The following is a 17813-nucleotide window of genomic DNA, read 5'->3' on the forward strand; positions in this document are numbered from 1 at the left end:
ACCCACCCCCACACTCCGGCCATTTGAACAGCCAAAAGTTGTAGACCTGATAAAGATGAAGGCAAGAAAAGAATTAACTGTTCAAATCTATTTTGTTCACAAATATAAGTAAAGCTATAACATGACACTTAGAGAGCAATGACCATGTTGAGCTAAAATGAAGGTGCCTTTGTAGCAGTGGTATAAATCAACCCCATTAAACCATTTTGTAACATATTAGTAATCTTATGCATATGCTCCAAACAGATGCAAATGGTGCCCATACCTAAAGGGGTTATTGATCGTGGTGGTAGATGAGTCTCCCACTTGTGAATTATGACTTGGCATGGACCATCGGGAGTCTGTAATTTAAAAGTTAAACGTCTGCAATAATTTCCGTTAAATCCGATTTTTACCTGCGATGCCCACTTACAATCCTTCGTGAGCCTAGTTTACTTATACACCGTCCGAAGTGCAAAGATTGGCCTTGATTCCTACAATTTATACCGTAATCACTGATGCCACCAAGATGCATCTGGTCATCCTAAGACTATAACGCTATTCAAGTGACATACCTTTATACAGTGAAAGAGGGGAGAGAGAGATGGAATGGTAGTCCTTTACCCTACCACTGACATTTATGCATTCAGCCTAACTTCTGAACAGAATCTACATGTCTCAGACCTGTTCAGAGCCTAGGCTGAACATGTGGAAATCTGAGTCCAAGCCAGTAGACATGATTCCACTCACTCTCTCTCACACACACACTACAGCGTGTCACATGAATAGGACTTAACTTGTTACAAATTCTGACCAGAACAATAAAAATTCTGGACAATGTTAAAAGATTTATAACACTCACAAGTGTTCTATATCATACTACTTTAATTCAGTTGCAGTAGTCACATATATTAATAGCTTATTTTTTATAACAAGCCATTAAAAAACTGCCAAAGCACTGACTCAACTATAACTAATTTGGGGTGTAATCCTATGTATGTTGCGACAGAAGGAAGTCCTACAACTCCCAGCATTCCCCAGCCAGCTATGCTAGATGGGGAAAGCTGGGAGTTGTAGGACTTTTTTTCTGTCTAAGCATGCATAGGATTGCACCCTTAGACCTTTAACTCAGTTATGGCTTTCTATCGTCACTACTCTCACCAGCTCAAACATGACAGAATTCACAGCATAGGCCCTGGTCTGCAGCACTCTCATGCAGACACAAAAACCCACCCTTGAACAAAGGGTAGTATCCAACAGTGGCCATGTGTGTGCAGCTGGTCCCTGGTCCACGCATGTGGCCGAAACATTGCACTTACAGGGGCAAGCCCTGACACATGCAGAAACACTAATTTCCCGAAGATGCAGATTGAGCTCCTTCTGGAAATGCGTGATTTTGCCCAGGTTGGTGCTTGCCCCTGGAAATGTGGCATTGCAGACCTGGGCTGGCAAGGCAGTGCGCATGTGGACCACACATACGTGACACCTATTGGATACTACCCCAACACTGGAAAAACAGTGATCCAAAGGTGCCTTTCCACACATGAAAAAAAAACGTCTATTCCAAGAACGCCTGTTTTTCACATTGTATTATAGAACTGAACAAGTGAAACTTTACTACTTGTATAAGAATGAGAACTTCTATAGTACCTACACATTATTGTACTGTCTGAAACCCTGCCAAAGTATTTTTAATTTATTTATTTATTACATTTTTATACCTCCCAATAGGCAAAGCTCTCTGGGCGGTTCACAAAGAGCTTCTAATGCTTTTTTGGAAAGGCATTAGAACCTCTTTAGATCCACAGAAGAAACAGGGCAGAAAGTTAGGCAGTGAAAATTCTGCCTGTATATCTTTTAGCCAGGAAGTTCCTTCAAATATAATCACAATATTTCCATGTCTGTATACACACTAAAAAAGTTTCACCGCAGGTCATCTGCATAATTAGTTTAAACACCATCCTTAAAAAAGGCACTGCCCAGAGTCCACATGGACTGAGAACAACCAAAGCATATACCCACACAAGAACACGTATTCACAAAAATTATCTTCAAGAATCTACTTGTATTTGCAAAATATTATTTAGGAACCCAGGCTGCAATTCTAGGGCTGGTCAAAGGCTGGATGAGGGGCTGATTAAGTGCTGCTCTGCTGTCATAAAGGGGGAGGGAGCCAATTGGCAGAGGCGCACTTATAGTGTCAAAGGGTATGCCTGGTATGCCCATGAAAAGCTGGCATAGTTAATTCCTTTACAATGACCGCAATGGGAGGGGGAAGAGAGAGAAAAGAAGTAGTAAAGGCAGGGGCTTAGAAAATTGCTGTCGCTTCACAGTGAAATACCCCTCTCCCCCAGGACTGTTCTGTTCAATTACAATCCTAAACACACTTATTCCCACTGAAAATAATGGCCTTATTTCCAAGTTAGCATGCTGGATGTCTACAGTCATTGCCACTACCTACAAGTAGAATTGACCCTTCTACTTTTTAGATTAAAATCCATTTAAGAGTAAAATATTTTAAATTCAAAAGCACAGAAACCCATTAACACTTATACTTGTTTCAGATATCTAGAGCACTTAAGTCACTCACACAATGAATGAATCTTGTGTAAGAAGTTCAAGATACACAGATTACTTTGTGGCTCTGAACCACCAAGGCCTGCACTCACGCAATTTATTAAATTAAGTGCTTGCACAACAGCATCCATGGTCACACAACATATGCCAAATAAAATAAATCATTTTAAAATGCAAGATGGGTTTTAAATGCAATGTCAGCCGTGTCTTTTGTGAACGTTAAGCGATTCAGCCATAAAATAGGAGTGATTGCATACAAAAAGGTTGAAAAAGACGTGCATGCAGTTTTCTGACTGGAAATACTTATATTTTCTATTGAAAAGCTTTGAATGAATGAATAAGTTTATTACGATATAACAACCAGCACTATTGAAAAGCTTTAGCAGGGAGGGATTGACTATCAAAAAGAGGATTGTATGCTAGACATTCTAGAAACAGATGATTAGCAATAGAAAGCTAAATTGTGAAGTTAACAGACTACCACGGACAGGTAATTTTTCTTCGAAGCATTAAAAAAGCCTTTTTTAAAAAACAAAACAAAACCCACCAACATTAGTCACAGAGTTTAAGATGTACAAAGAAATACATTTTTTGGCATAGAATTGTAAATAGTGACTGCCATTGAACGTCAATTGTTTTGAGTCCCAACTTAGCCAAGGATGTTAAGACTCCAGTATTGGATTCATTAAAGATTCTGTTGGATATCAGGAAAAACATCCTCACTGTTAGAGCAGTACGACAATGGAACCAGTTACCTACGGAGGTTGTGGGCTCCCCCACACTAGAGGCATTCAGGAGGTAGCTGGACTGTCAGGTATGCTTTAGGGTGGATTCCTGCATTGAGCAGGGGGTTGGACTCGATGGCCTTAGAGGCCCCTTCCAATTCTACTATTCTATGATTAAGAAGTATGTTATGACAGAGAGGCTGTCTTTGCGCGGTATTTAGTGTATAAAGAAGTAACATTGAAGTTTGTAATGATGGTGTCATTGATAAATCGACATTCCTGGAACAATCCAATCTGATCCACCCTGGTTACTTATAAGCCTCCTGCTCTGCATTTTAGCTGGGCAGGCGATTTTGCCTGGCTAGCAGAGGCTTCAGTGAAGGGGAAGAAAACTTTCTTTTAACCTGCTTCATTTCTCAAGTGCCTTAATATCAACATTCATTTGGGCCAGGTCATCCTCTCCCGCTGTAGGGCAGAAGTTAAGACCTTTAAATGGCAGCTTAATTTCTGTATTTTTTTTTTGTTAGATCCACTATAAGAGTCCTCTTTGAATTTTGGGAATATTTTTGGTGCATAGTCTCACTATGTTGAAGTCTTCTAAACTCTCAGTTTTTACATTTCTTAAGATTTACTATCTTCAATCTGTGTATAAAAAATTATGTTAAGATGGAGTTTCTAATCTTTCTATTATTAGATAGCACAACATGTTATCCCTTTTGAGGTGTTTTTTTAAACTTTTTTCTTTGAAATATCTCAGAAAAGTAATTTACTTTGTTCTCAAGATCCTTTTTTTTCTTTTTCTTTTTTTTAAAGAGTTAAACTCTGACATATTTAGGCACATTTCCTGGTATTGTTTTTAGGATTCCCGTTTTATATACATAGTGGTCAATCAAGGATACCTTGATTGACGCACGCACGCACATGCACACACACACAAATCAAATCAAATATTCAAAGGAGGATCATTTCAATATTCCAAATATTTGAGACTAAGGTTAGTTTTATAAGTTAGTCCAGTAACAGAAAAATGGCACGTTTGCTACTCATAAAATTATGAATCAGGAATAAAGTTCACATACTCCGTTCCTACAGGCATTTCTAGTCATGAACTAACAAATAATTAAAGTAGTGTTCTAAACCCACCCCAAGCTGAACTTGTGATTATCACATAAGAGTCCATTAGTCATAGAAAAATTAAGAGATTTCCTACCGTCCTACAAAAATAGTGGGGAAAGGCAACTTGTTAACTTGCACTAAGTGCTAAAACATGACAGAACCTCTACGGAAATAAACCTACATCAGATCATACTAAACTTAAATATCGTCTGTTTCATCTCCTTAGAACCATGCTTGTGAATGTGTTGATAAAATTGTCACATATTGTGTACCAAAAATCCCTCATTTGGTGTAGAAATATGCAATAGGAAGAGTAATTTAATAAAAGTTCTGACCTATCATCATTATTAATTAAATGCCACAGATGCATTTAATTTTACATTTACTTAGTTGTAGTCACTCACTGCACTCTACTTGTCATTTTTCTATACCATTCCTACTTTCAGTTTCACTATATTATATCCATACACTAGAACGCTTCCTTCACTCCCCACTCCCAGTCAAATTTGTAGCTAGGTATATGATAGCCATCAATACTGGCTCTTTATATATGTCTCTACTCTGCTATTCCATAAAATTCATACTTACCATAGAAGCCTCTGCATCACACGGTACTTATAGCGTGCACGATACAGAGCACCTACTCAAAGGAAAGACACTCACTAATACAGACTGTGAAGTTTGCATGTATTATAAGGGAACTTGTCTTAACTACAGTAGATCCATCATTTTTAAAAAAACCTACGTTGTAGTTGTATTCTCTTCCATGTTTAAAACATCTGCTTTTAAATTTAATCTAACAACAAAAGATTTTTGAGTGTGTCATTTAAGCTTGATATTCTTTGTAAGTTTAAGTTTTCCTATACAGGCTGGGTTCACACAACACAACAAGCCAGAGCATGGGTTGTCATTGAATCATGAGTTGTTGTGTTGTGTGAACCCATCCATGCTAACAAATCTCAGTTTGTTTAAACATGAAAAACCCACGAAGAGAAACCATTGTTTGCTGTTAGGTTGTGAACTGTGGGTTGTTTGTATTAACAAACTATGTTTTGTTATGACAACCCACACTCAACCTGTACTCTGGCTTGTCATGTTACATGAACCAGGGAACAGTGAGCATCTGGGAAATGAAAGCATGAGATGTGCAGATCACTGCATGCAACCGTTGTACATATCTTTTGATCTGCATACACATCATGGGAGACAGGGACCACTCTGTGGCTTGCCAGTACATGTAGAAAGATATATGCAGGTGCTCGCGCTCTCTCTCTCTCTAGTTTCATGTTTTCTAACAAAATGTTTTTTTGTGCATGAAATTTTAACTAAAGCTAAACAGTTTGCTATTAGAAGAACTAAATAAAAATGAATTTAACAGCTGACTACAGGATATAGCCTATTTCCAAATGCTATACTTTAACCTAGAGTAGTCAACAGGTTATACTGGGGCTCGTATAGTTATACATACCTGGGGTTCTAAAAAGGTCCCTTGAAAATATCGATAGTCAATATCCTTTCCTCTAGGAAGCTCAACTGTAGTTTTCCATAGCAGACTGCAGAAAAATATTTTTGAAAACATTTTAGGAAAGAAATATAGGATGACTGTCAAACAAATAGGTTTATTTAAAAAAGACTTGCTATGCATGTACACACATACACAACGGGACTTTTGACTTTTTCTCTCCCCTATTTCGTTTTAAAGGGCCATTTCTGACATATTGCTAGGTCATAGCAATAACTTTTAAAGCATCTATGTAATAAGCTCCACATGGAAACACTACATAGAAGATGAGCAACACTCCACTTCCCTAGCACAGTATTCAGGATCCAACAAGGACTCAGTTTACAAATATATTCAAAAAAGACAGTCTCCCTGTTAATGTTTTCAGATGGAGCCATTAACATGATTGCTGCGGCTCCCAAACAGTTTACCAAGTGGCACAGGAGGCTGTTGTTAAGGTAAAGAGAATGAACAAGAAGCCTGTCACATGCATCGAAGAGCTCACGGTGCAACTTACTAAATAACAGCCCTTGACCTAGGGATATTTAGTGGCTCAAAGACGTATTTATTTAATTTACAAACATTTTTATAGCAGCACCTCACCATTTCCAGCGTCGTGGTGCTTTACAGTAACACATAAAACAATTACCATTAAAAACCCTCAACCCACATGAAAATTCAAATCAACCCTCCCTCAAACTCTTGTATAAATAAGAACACCTTATACAGACGTTTGAAACGACTGACAATGCCACTATTCTCTAGTGGCAAATCATTCCATAACCCGGGGGGGGGGGGCAACCACCGAAAAAGCCCTTGCCCCTGCACATTTCAAATTATAGCAGGGGACCATCAGAGCGCTCTACTCCTGAGAGTGAGTCTGCCAACAGTGGGACACAGGAGAAAGGCAGGCACTCAAGTAACCAGGACCTAAGCAGTGCAGGGCTTTATATATAGTTAATAAAACCTTGCTGCGCCCCCTAGCAGCCACTGGCAACCAGTGGAGCTCTTGAAGCACCAACCACTTCAGGAGCCCCTTGACCAACTTAGCTGCCACATTTTGCACAGCTTGTAGGTGCTGGATTTGCTTCAAGGGAAGCCCTATATACAACAGGTTGCAATAAACCGGCCTGGAAGTAACCACGGCATGGACTACAGTGGCAAGAGCGGCCTCTGACAGAAAGGGATGGGCTTGGCGGAGCATTTGAAGCTGGTAAAAGCAGCTCTGGACCACAGCCCCTACCTGTGACTGCTTATCCAAAGGCACTTTCCAAAGGCATCTTCCAAAGGTGTGATTATTGGTCCAATCAGAAGATCCAAGAGAGCAGTAGTACTAGTGGATGTTTGCTAATTTCACCCTATGTTCCACAGTGAACAGATAACCAGGAGAGGAGGCCCACAGGAAGAAGAGGGAGAGATGCGTGCAGCAGTGGAAGTGGAAGCTATGGGCTCATACACACCAAGCAGGATATTCCACTATGAAAGTGGTATATAAAAGGCAGGAGCCATACTACTGCTTTATAGTGGTATTGAAGTGCATTGAAAACTGCTTGGGCTCATTGACCCATATGCCACTTTCATACCGCTATATCCTGCTTGGTGTGGCTCCTGCCTTTCATAGTGGAATATCCTGCTTGGTGTAGATGAGCCCAAGGTCTACATTTTGGAACACTGAATGAGGACCAAAGCTGCAAGCACAATATGAGCTGCTGAGAGAAGGGTATTTCTATTTCAGCATCATGACCTAGCCCCCATTCTAGCAACGTCTTGCAGATGTAGAGATTGTTTCCACACAAAGAATGACCCTCGCTGAACCAGGGTGTGCATGTTTCTTTTAGAACCTACACAAACAAAACAAAGGATGCAACTAAGCAGGGGCTGAAGTATCAGATAAAAGATGACTTTCTGATACAGTCTATGGGCCAGACAATTGTGTTACGTGGGCAGACAGGTCTTCCTCTGAATTACTTTATTATAAGCACACGAACGCAAATATGAGCCATGCAAGTGCTTAAGAAGCATACAGCTACACATCAAGCAATAATCAACTTCAAGTGATACTTTTGCCTTCTAAAATGAGGCATACAGATGTTGAGGCAATTAAGAAGTAGCACAGGAAGTATACAGTTAGCATTACTCAGCCAGTGTGTACAGTTATAAGTTTCTGCATGCATTCCTGAAAGAAACTTACACATCACCAGCCTCATCCTCCGGCTGAAGGATTACTGCACATTGGGGATTCCAATTTCCCAGAGAATTGCAGCTTCCGCATATGGCAAAAAACTCTCCTAGAAAAAAGAGTGCATGTAAGAAAGCATACAATATATCTTTCAAATTATCACAGTTTTGCCAAATCTGGCCCACATTAATTACATGCGCAGACTCAAAGATAAACAACTTCTCCACTGCTTTTCTATTAAAATAGGGGAAGCATATGTGGTAGCCCAAACAAGACATGGCAGACCTAATTTTTCACCCTTAGGGTGCAATCCTATGCATGTTTAGACAGAAAAAAGTCCTACAATCCCAGCATTCCCCAATCAGCATGGCAGTTATGGGACTTTTTTCTATCTAAACATGCATAGGATTGCACCCCTTACTTTCTCACTCAAAGCCCAGTATGCTGCTCAATAAAGGGAAACTAAAACCATCTTGAATAGATCTTATATGAGTAAACTCCTGTTAGCATATAGCTCCTAAATAAATTCTTAAATAATGCTTAAATGCAATTTAATTATAACACTCTTGCTAGAACATGAAGCATTTACAGCAGAAGATGAAACTAATAATTTGTATTCTGAAACTGGAAAGAGGTGACTTACACATTTGCTTTCCTTACTGCAGTGAAATATTCACTAAATTACTTGATGTACATACAGCCCTGGATGGATCCACAGGGGGGAGCAAGAGATACACTGATATTCCAAAGCTGTGTACAAGACCCTGGTGTACCTTATAGATATGTACGCACACAATAATAAATTAATAGTCTTGTAAGATTTATATAGACTATGTGTACTAGGCTAAAGGTCAATTGCCTGTTATCCGAGCTGAGTTTGGGACATTATGTAATATTTCTGAATATGCTATTTGGTGAAGTAAAAGGATCAGTAGCTGACTTGGTTAGCACAGCTGTTACGAGAGCAATGTAACATAAGTTTAGTTGGCAGAAAAACCCCTAACAAGATTCTAGGAATGGGAGATGCTCCACACTGATGTAATAAAAGGGGTGGACATCAGCATAGAGAAGGAACTGAGGGATAGAGAAGCCACGGAGCTAGGAAGCGGTGTGAAGAGGACCAAATAAAAAGAGTGACTGACAGAAGAAGAATAAAGTGGAATGAAAAAAACAGTGGTACTGAGGTTAGGAAGCATGGGCAAGAGAAACACTAGGCTGCTTCCGGCGCCTCCTGAAAACAACTCTGTTTCGAGAAGCCTTTCTCAACTGACTAGCCACGGTTTCTCTGGTTCCTTTGCTTTTTAATTGAACAATTCTAATTTGCTTTTTAAATCTTCTTTCTTTTTCTGTTTATACCTATGTTCACCACTCTGGAATCTGTGTTAGATAATTGAGCGGTATATAAATACTGTAAATAAATAAATAATTACATGCCGAGGCCAAAGGAGTTCTGAAAGTCACACCTGGCTCCTAATGGGCTCCTTTCTGTTCATTCTCTCTTTTGCTTTAAAATGTGGTGAGGTGGAGTGGGGGGAATGTCCAGGAAAGATGAAGCAGCCATTTCCAGTCACATAGCGTTCTATTAATGCTCCCGTGGGGGGTGGGGAGGGGGTAGACGCTATCTTTCAGCACAGAGTTTACCACCACAGAAAAAGCCCTGCTATGTAACCTCAACTGAATATGGTGGAGGGACCTGATGCTGCGCCTCTGCAGATCCCAGCCCCCACGAACAGGATTATTTGGATCAAGTGAGAGACAATTCAAAGAACATACACAAATGTTTTCAAAAGTTGACTTTGCCCCTTGATCAAGATTTGAAATTGAGGAATTATGCAAGCTGTTGCATGCAGCCTACTCTGTGGGTGTCTATTCCACATGTGGCTACAGTTTTAGTGGCAGGTATGGGGAACTCTGACTTGTGACATCCATTTAATGCTATAACAATTTTTCTTATTTCTCACAAAAAGAGTGCCCATTTTAAGACAGTATACTGCAAGAAATGAATGCTTTTTAAGAAATGATTTAAGAAAGGCAGGCAAGGAATTTAACATAAAATAGCCGAATAGTTGCAAAACAGCAAAATCCCAGTGCTAAGGGACAGATTGGTTTCAATGTTTATTCAATGGATTGTAACTCCTTTAAAAAGTATTTATAGAGAGAGGTGGGGGGCTAAAATAGTGTCATCTGGGAAGTTGCCTAGTCACAAGTTGTTCATTACAATATAGGATGAATGTAAAGTAAACTTACAAATGCTTGGAGCTGGGAGGGGGAAGGGTGCTAGAGCAAAATACTGAGAACAGCATATTTTCTGTGAGGGAAGCAGAAGTTCAATATGGATGGAAAGAGAGAGACAAACACTGAGCCTATGAACAGAACAGCCTATTAGCATAAAAGGATCTGTACAGGCATGAAAGCTGGTAAACCCCGTAAGGAGACAGCAGCGCCAAAGAGGCATTTAGAAGGATTCCGCACATCAATCTGACTAATCAGATATATCTGACAGGTCACTACTAAACAAATATTTGGAAATGTAGTGGAGCTCAGGAAAACCAACCCTGTTCATTAAACATAAATCCTCACACACTTGCTTAATAAAGAGCAGATTACACAACCTGTGAAAGTCTTCTACATGTAAAAATCTGTCTGTGCAAGGAAAAGGAAATTTAGTTTTTTTCCACAGATCCCACCTCCAAGTATTTGCACATGATGTATAGTTATGACATGGAATATTTCCTTCCACTTTTCCTGTAAAACTACAGTAAAAGAAAAATGTTTTGTACCTGGTGGTGATATTCCTCTTACTGCAAAGGTAACCCGACAAGGGGCCATATTTGTGAAGGATGTTCAACAGCTGCTGTATCCTGAGAAAAGAAGGGGAAAGCATTATGTTTCAGGAGTACTACACAAATTCTGTATGTATCTTAATAGAAGAACATATTTCATTCATTTATACCGAGACTTTCAGGATGTTTTTTTTAAAGTAAGTTTGTAACAGAAGTAAACAGTAAAGAACAATTACTGAAAACTCAGCATCAAAAACATTTTAATACAATATCTAGGAGTCAGTAGGAATTACTCATAGAAATCCTTGCAAAACAAAAGGTATTTTGTTTTAAAGACGGCAAGAGAGGGGGCCTGTCAGATTTCACTGGGGAGAGATCTCCAAAGGCATGAAGCCAACATTAAAAATGCTCTGTTGCTGGTACTTGCCAAGCTAATCTTAATTAGCAAAATGCCAAACAGTGGGTTTCTTAGGGCACAGGTAGGTTTATGTGGGTATAAGTGGTCCTTCAGATAACCTAGCATTAGGCCATTTATCACTTCAAAAATCAGTCAGCAGCACTTTAAAATAAACCCAGTAACTCACAGTGATAACCAGTGTCATTGCTGTGGGATCATCATAATATGAGCTCACCACCTTGCTCCTACCACCATCCTGATAGCCACATTCTGGACCAATTGCAATTTCTGAACTGTTTTTACAAGGCAGAATGTGAGACAACATTGTATTAGTCCAAACTGGATCTAACTCATGAATGAGCGACTAAGGGAGGTCCACATTTTCAAATAGGATTGCAGTCAAGTGAAGCTGGTAAAAGGCATGCCTAGCTACTGACACCACATGTAAATCCAGAAATAGTGCTGAGTTCAGAAGAACCCCTGAACTGTATGGTTTCTGTGCAACCCCATCCAACAAAGCTTGAATAAATTCATTCAGTTCAGAAGAATTCACAACAAACAGCTCTACTTTGTCTGAATTAAGTTTCAGCTTATTCATCCATCTTAGAACAGCTCCCAAACATTGGTTTAGAGTTTCCACGGGATCCCTGAGGTTAGTAATTAAAAATGAGAGATAGAGCCAGGTAACACCAGCATACTTATGACATTTCTGCCCAAACTTCCAGATTACTTCTCCCAGAAGTTTTGCATAATGTTAAACCACATGAGGGACAGAGAGTAGAACAATAGTTCCTCAGTACCACCTTCTGGGAATGCACCACCAGAAAGGACTCAGGGCAGAATAACACAGTGCACCCAAGTCCTATTCTAAAGGAGACCCAGAAGGATATCATAGGTCCAAGAGAATCAACAGGATCATACTCCCCCTCTCTATAACCACAGGTCATCTACCAGGATAACTCAGGTTGTTTCTGACCCAAAACCTGACAAGACAAAAGACTGAAATGGATCTAATTAATTACTATAATTCAAAACTGCCTTAAATCCTGTTTTCTACTGAGAAACTTTCAGTACGTGACTGGATTGTGCTCCTTCCCTTTTGGGGGAGAGGGCAAAAAGCCGTATATCTTTAAAGAAGAGCATCACTTTTAGTTAAAGTAAGCAAAATATGCCATTTTAATCTTATTTGAGTAAAAGAAGAGTTAGCCCAAAAAGCTCTCAAACCATTAGTTTTACAACAACAATAACAATATATTTCTTACCCGCCTCTCCCTTTGGATCAAGGCAGGGAACAACATTAAGTACAACAATACAATATAAATCAAATGCATTAAACTGATTAAAAGAGCATATAGAACCGATACAATACAATATTAAAATAACAATCAGGACCTTAGAGCCACCAATGTCAATAGTTTCTGCTGAATGGACCTTTAACAATTCAGTTAGAACTGAACTGCAAATTCCATATTAGCCATTTTCCTATTCTACCAAGAACAAATGGCATCAGATTTCTTCATACCAAGGAAAAGTAAGTAAAACATTTGATAGTCTCTAGAAGCCATATGATTGAGTGAGGTCACTAACTCTACATTCCAAAGAGGACAGGTTTTTGAATGGGTGTACTGTGTTACCTGTTGATTGCTACCTTCTTTTCTTTGTTTATGTCATATAGATGAACAATTTTTGGCTAACTTTGGCAGCAAACCAAATCTTATGGTCACCATTGACCCTTTCCTTACTTGGGCAAAGCACAGGGTCTTTGATGTCTAGCTGAGCAACAGAAGTACCATGATGTATTTTGGCTTCTGAGTGCCTCCAAAGCCCAGAGTAAGGGTCAGGTACAAGCCCTCCACACTTCTGCAGAGCTCTGGACTTTGGAGAAAAATGGGGGTCCCATTCTACAATTACACATACCTCCTCTAACACTCAAGTGAGGCTCTCCAAAGCCACTGCCTGTCTCTAAGAGAACATGAAATAAGATGAGTTACGTTTATAACTAACCATACACGTTTTGCATACAAAGTTTAAGAAGTGGATTAATTATAAACCAATACAAAGAAGGAGCAAACTGCCTCATGAACTACAAAGTTTCTAGCCAAAGCAAAAATGCACCAAATACACATATGCAGTGGTAACGGGCTGGGAAAATCAAGGAAAGCAGCAGTTCAGCTGAAGGAGAAGTAACAAGAGATAGATAAAAAGAGCAAAAAACAGAAGCAGGAATCTCTGAGCACAATTAAGGAGGAAGGACTAACAGCTGTTGGATCATACAGAGACTTCTTCACTTATGCACCATTAATATTATGCTTTCCGTTGTTGGTGTTGTTTTATATTCTGGTTTTAAGAGAAGATTTTCAGAGTGGCCAACAAGATTAAAAACATATTAGAACCCAAGCAAACATTTGTAAATAAAGGAAGAGCAGTGCAAAAACAGCCTCTACATTAAAAACACAGGTAAATGACTCCTGTTCTAAAATATCTAAAAGGTCAGGGCAAATAAGAATGTCTCTACTAGCACCAAAGCAACCTCGGGCCCAGTCCCATGCAAGCCTTCTTAGGGAAAGCTTTCCATAATCAGGATGCCACCTCTCCCTCTCTCAAAATACTAGAACCCGGGGTCATCCCATGAAGCTGACTGGCAGGAGATTCAGGGCAAAAAAAAGGAAGTACTTCTTCACACAGCACATAGTTAAACCATGGAATTCACTACCACAAGATGTAATGATGGCCACCAATTTGGATGGCTTTAAAAGGGGGTTGGATACAGGGCCGGTGCTACCATAGAGGCCACTCAGGCGGCCGCCTAGAGTGCCAAGCTAAGAGGGGCACCGAGCACAGCGCAGCACTCACGCGCGTTGGCTGTGAGCCGAGCTGGCCCGAGGATTCAGCTGGGCCTAGGCGGGTGAGATGGCGCCCGCCAAAGCCAGGAACGCTGGGGTGGGGGTGGGGCGGCTCCACATTCAGACTTCCGGAATGCGCCCGGAAGAGAGAGAATGTATGGGTGAATGGGGTGCAGGGGGTCTTTGAGTGAATGCATGTGTTCATGCGTGTGTTTGTTTGGAGTGAGTGATGCTGAGTGTGTGTGTGTGCACGCGTGTGAGTTGGGGGAGATGATCTGGAGGTGATATTCCTATTAAATAATGCATTTTAGACCCATAGACGCTCCTTTCCAATTTGTTTGCTATAATTGGCATGACGTATTTCTTGCACTTTAAAATAAATTTAGTAGTTTCAAGTTTTGTGCTTCTTATTTTTTCCAGGAAATATATGTTCTTAAAAATCAAAGTTGGCATTTTTTTGGGGTGGTGGTGGTGAAAGTAGCTCTCCTTGCCTAGGGTGCAAAATAGTCTGGCACCGGCCCTGGTTGGATAAATTCATGGAGGTGAAGGCTATCAATGGCTACTAGCCCTGATGGTTATGTGCTACCTCCAGTATTCGAGGCAGTAAGCCTGTGTGTACCAGTTGCTGGGGAACATGGGTGGAAGGGTGCTGTTGCATCATGTCCTGTTTCGTTGGTCCCTGCTCAACAGCTGGTTGGCCACTGTGTGAACAGATTACTGGACTAGATGGACTCTCGGTATGATCCAGCATGGCACTTATGTTCTCAGAAGAAACCCTATTGCTATTCACCACTCACCTCACTGACTCACATAGTTCCAAGAAGCATAAAAGGCAGAGAATACTTACCTTGATTATGCTCTATGCTACTGCAATTACCAATTTTCTGCAGAAAGTTACTAAAATGCAGCAACACTGAGGACCTGAGCTGGTTATGTGTGATAAGGAATATAGCTTCTACTTGTCATATTTTTAAATGTAAGCCTAGTCTTAAAACTGTATTAACGTGAAACTGGTATCTATTCATGGAATTACATGATTTCCATGAACAGTGACTCTTAACTGAAAAAGTTAAGGGAGTAGCAAACATTCTGCAGTTTCTGATGGCAGCCTTGGCATGACTGGGCCTTTAATTTCGCTCTCAACAAATAGCCAGGATGACTAAGTAATTTGTTTCTACAGGAAGATTGCAGGGTATTCTGCAGTTCCAATGCTGCACTGCAGCATCATAACCAACCCAGATTCAACTGTTGAATGCTACTGAAATTGATATTAAGCTTTTCTGTTTCTTCTAGTTAAAAGCCCTATTGATGATTAGAATGCCAGATTGCCTTCTACAATTAAAAAAAGTAGTTAGCCTTTAGAAACACATAATAAGAAATATTAGTATGCGAACTTAAGCCTACAAGCTGGGAAAGCATGGGCTAAGTATTTAGGATTAAGCTTATTTGATGCTTTGACTCCCTGGTCAGCAACTAATTTTCAATCAGGCCATATTTTGAATTGAGCAAGACCTGAAGGGCCAAGGCAGAGGCTTTGGTCAGCTGCAGAGGCCTTCCTTTAGAAACCTTGGAGCAATTGATAGTAGACACAGCCAATCAATCAATCATCATAACAAATACATTACAGGCAGCTCTCTATTATTTCCTGTGTCGTCACATTCACAGGACCAAGCAGTTTAAAGACAGAATAAAGTGATGACACTAGCAGAGCTTCTCTTTCAAATGCCTCAAAAGGAATTGGTATAATAACTAGGAAAAGCCAATATACTATTCCCTCAAAGCAATCATCAAATGAACTGTGCCAGCATCTAAATTTAAGTACTCATTTACAACTGTACTTTACATTGCTATCCTTAAAAGGAATACGCCAACTATATTGACGTTTATTTTTATATTCATTCCATGATCCTAAACCAATGTGAATTACCCGGTTTGAAATAAATGGGACTGAAGTGTACATAATGGGGAGCACACAAACCAATCAATCCCAATGGTAGGGTGTCCTGTGGAAAAACTCTCAAATTCAGATTTTCTGCCCCTCTGAAGAAAAATCTGCTATCCAGAATTCAACCTGAAAACATCAACTTTGAGCACTTCAGCAGACTGGCTGCTAGCCTATACCAGGCAGCGACTCAGAACTGTCATCATCTGTGGTTCTGGACTGTCTACTCACTGACAGCTTGAAGAAGACTTTCAAATACACAGATATCTCCAACCTTCCATGCAGGACAGTTACAAGCCATGATGGGTATCTTATTTTGGGGAGCTGCAAGGCAAGCTGTACAATTTCATGAAGGCGCAATTACACATGTATGAGGGATACCCTTTTTGGAAGGTTACCTTTCCATCCAAGTATTTAAACACTTGGGCATCAAGACACTGCTGGCAGTCATGCAGCACCATATGGGGCCACATCTTGCTGGGCTTGACCAGGCAAAATCTTTTGCTGGGGCCCAATGAGAAGCACACTAGGCCCCACCTCCCTGTCCTCTCTGATGCTTATGACAGAAAAATCCACACTTTAGCCATGGAGTCGACAGATACTTTGGATTCGTCTCCTTTGTCAAAAAGGATGTGTATTTTAGATGGCTGAATAACCGACTTTGAATCTATTACAGAGACCCAGCTGTTGCACTTCCTGGAGGTGGATGCTGTGGGATTCAGCACTACAGCAGAAGTAGTTGTGGCCAGCACTACGGATCTTTGGTCTTTCACTTGTCACCAATAAGGTGACAAAGGATGACAGTGCTAAATACAGTGTTGACCATCATAGTGTGCTGGACATGAAGTGGAGGTGAGACTCCACACTCCAGATGCTCTTCACAATTGGTAGATAAGACTGGACTGTAACAGCAGCAACAAGAAAGACAGAAAGACCACCTATCAGAATGAAAGACCAAGGAACGGTCTGGATGGTGGAGCTCATGAATTGGGCATCGAGAGGACAGCCTCTCACCAGAATCCAAACAAAATCTGGGTTGAGAATCCAGGACCTTTATCTTGCCTGCCTCTATACACCATAAGTGGGCAACTTCAGAAAGTCCATGGGGCATTTGTCAGTACCCCCGCAGACCACACACACACAAACACATAAAACATGGCATTGGTAGTGGCTAAGGAGCACGCAAAGGGTCAAATTTAGCTTGTCTGCAGTCACTTTGGATGCCATTCTCCCCTCCCATTACTGGAAAGGGATTTGGGGAGGGGGGACCGCAAGGACCACATGTTGCCCAACATGTGCTATCTAACTATTGGGTGTGGAAAGATTACTTTTTTCTTTATTAATACTTGGCCTTTTCTTCTTTATTTCCCCAAGTCCACTGACAACAGAAACCATATGTAAACTGCACTGTGCTCTTAGGAAATAAAGACCCTTTTCCTTTTGTGATTATAAATGTAACTCTAGATTTTGTGTTGCTCTAATATTAATCATCTTTTTAACTACCTGATGTACCTACACAAAATATTGTTTTCCCCACAGTACAGAGAAAAACATCTAAAACAGCCTACTTTTATGAGTTTGATAAAGAATGCTATTCTTCTAATCCTTAACTTCCAAAGAGTTTTTGTCCTTACATTTTTAAGGATACACAAGGATCAAAAGCACCTGACATTCATACTACAAGCACCAATTTAATGAGTTTTAATGCAGTCACATTCTTCCCTAGATAGACAGCTGTTCCATATCAGCATATTCCACACCACCACAAAAC

General features: G+C 40.2%; 1 protein-coding gene and 1 pseudogene across 2 annotated transcripts in view; one reads left to right on the forward strand and one right to left on the reverse strand.

Moving 5' to 3' along the window:
- GPCPD1 (glycerophosphocholine phosphodiesterase 1) overlaps positions 1-17813 on the reverse strand; it is a 53679-nt gene that overhangs the window by 33399 nt on the left and 2467 nt on the right. For both annotated transcript variants that reach the window (XM_063125298.1, XM_063125299.1), the window contains exons 2-5: positions 10858-10938; positions 8090-8186; positions 5866-5950; positions 266-341 (exon numbers count right to left, since the gene is read on the reverse strand). In XM_063125298.1, coding sequence (XP_062981368.1) covers positions 266-341; positions 5866-5950; positions 8090-8186; positions 10858-10906 — 307 coding nt within the window. In that variant the 5' untranslated portion in view covers positions 10907-10938. The remainder of the gene's footprint in view (positions 1-265; positions 342-5865; positions 5951-8089; positions 8187-10857; positions 10939-17813) is intronic.
- On the forward strand, positions 15256-16898 carry LOC134398239 (purine nucleoside phosphorylase-like; annotated as a pseudogene).

The sequence above is a fragment of the Elgaria multicarinata genome, chromosome 4, assembly GCF_023053635.1.
Source record: "Elgaria multicarinata webbii isolate HBS135686 ecotype San Diego chromosome 4, rElgMul1.1.pri, whole genome shotgun sequence".
Lineage (NCBI taxonomy): Eukaryota > Metazoa > Chordata > Lepidosauria > Squamata > Anguidae > Elgaria > Elgaria multicarinata.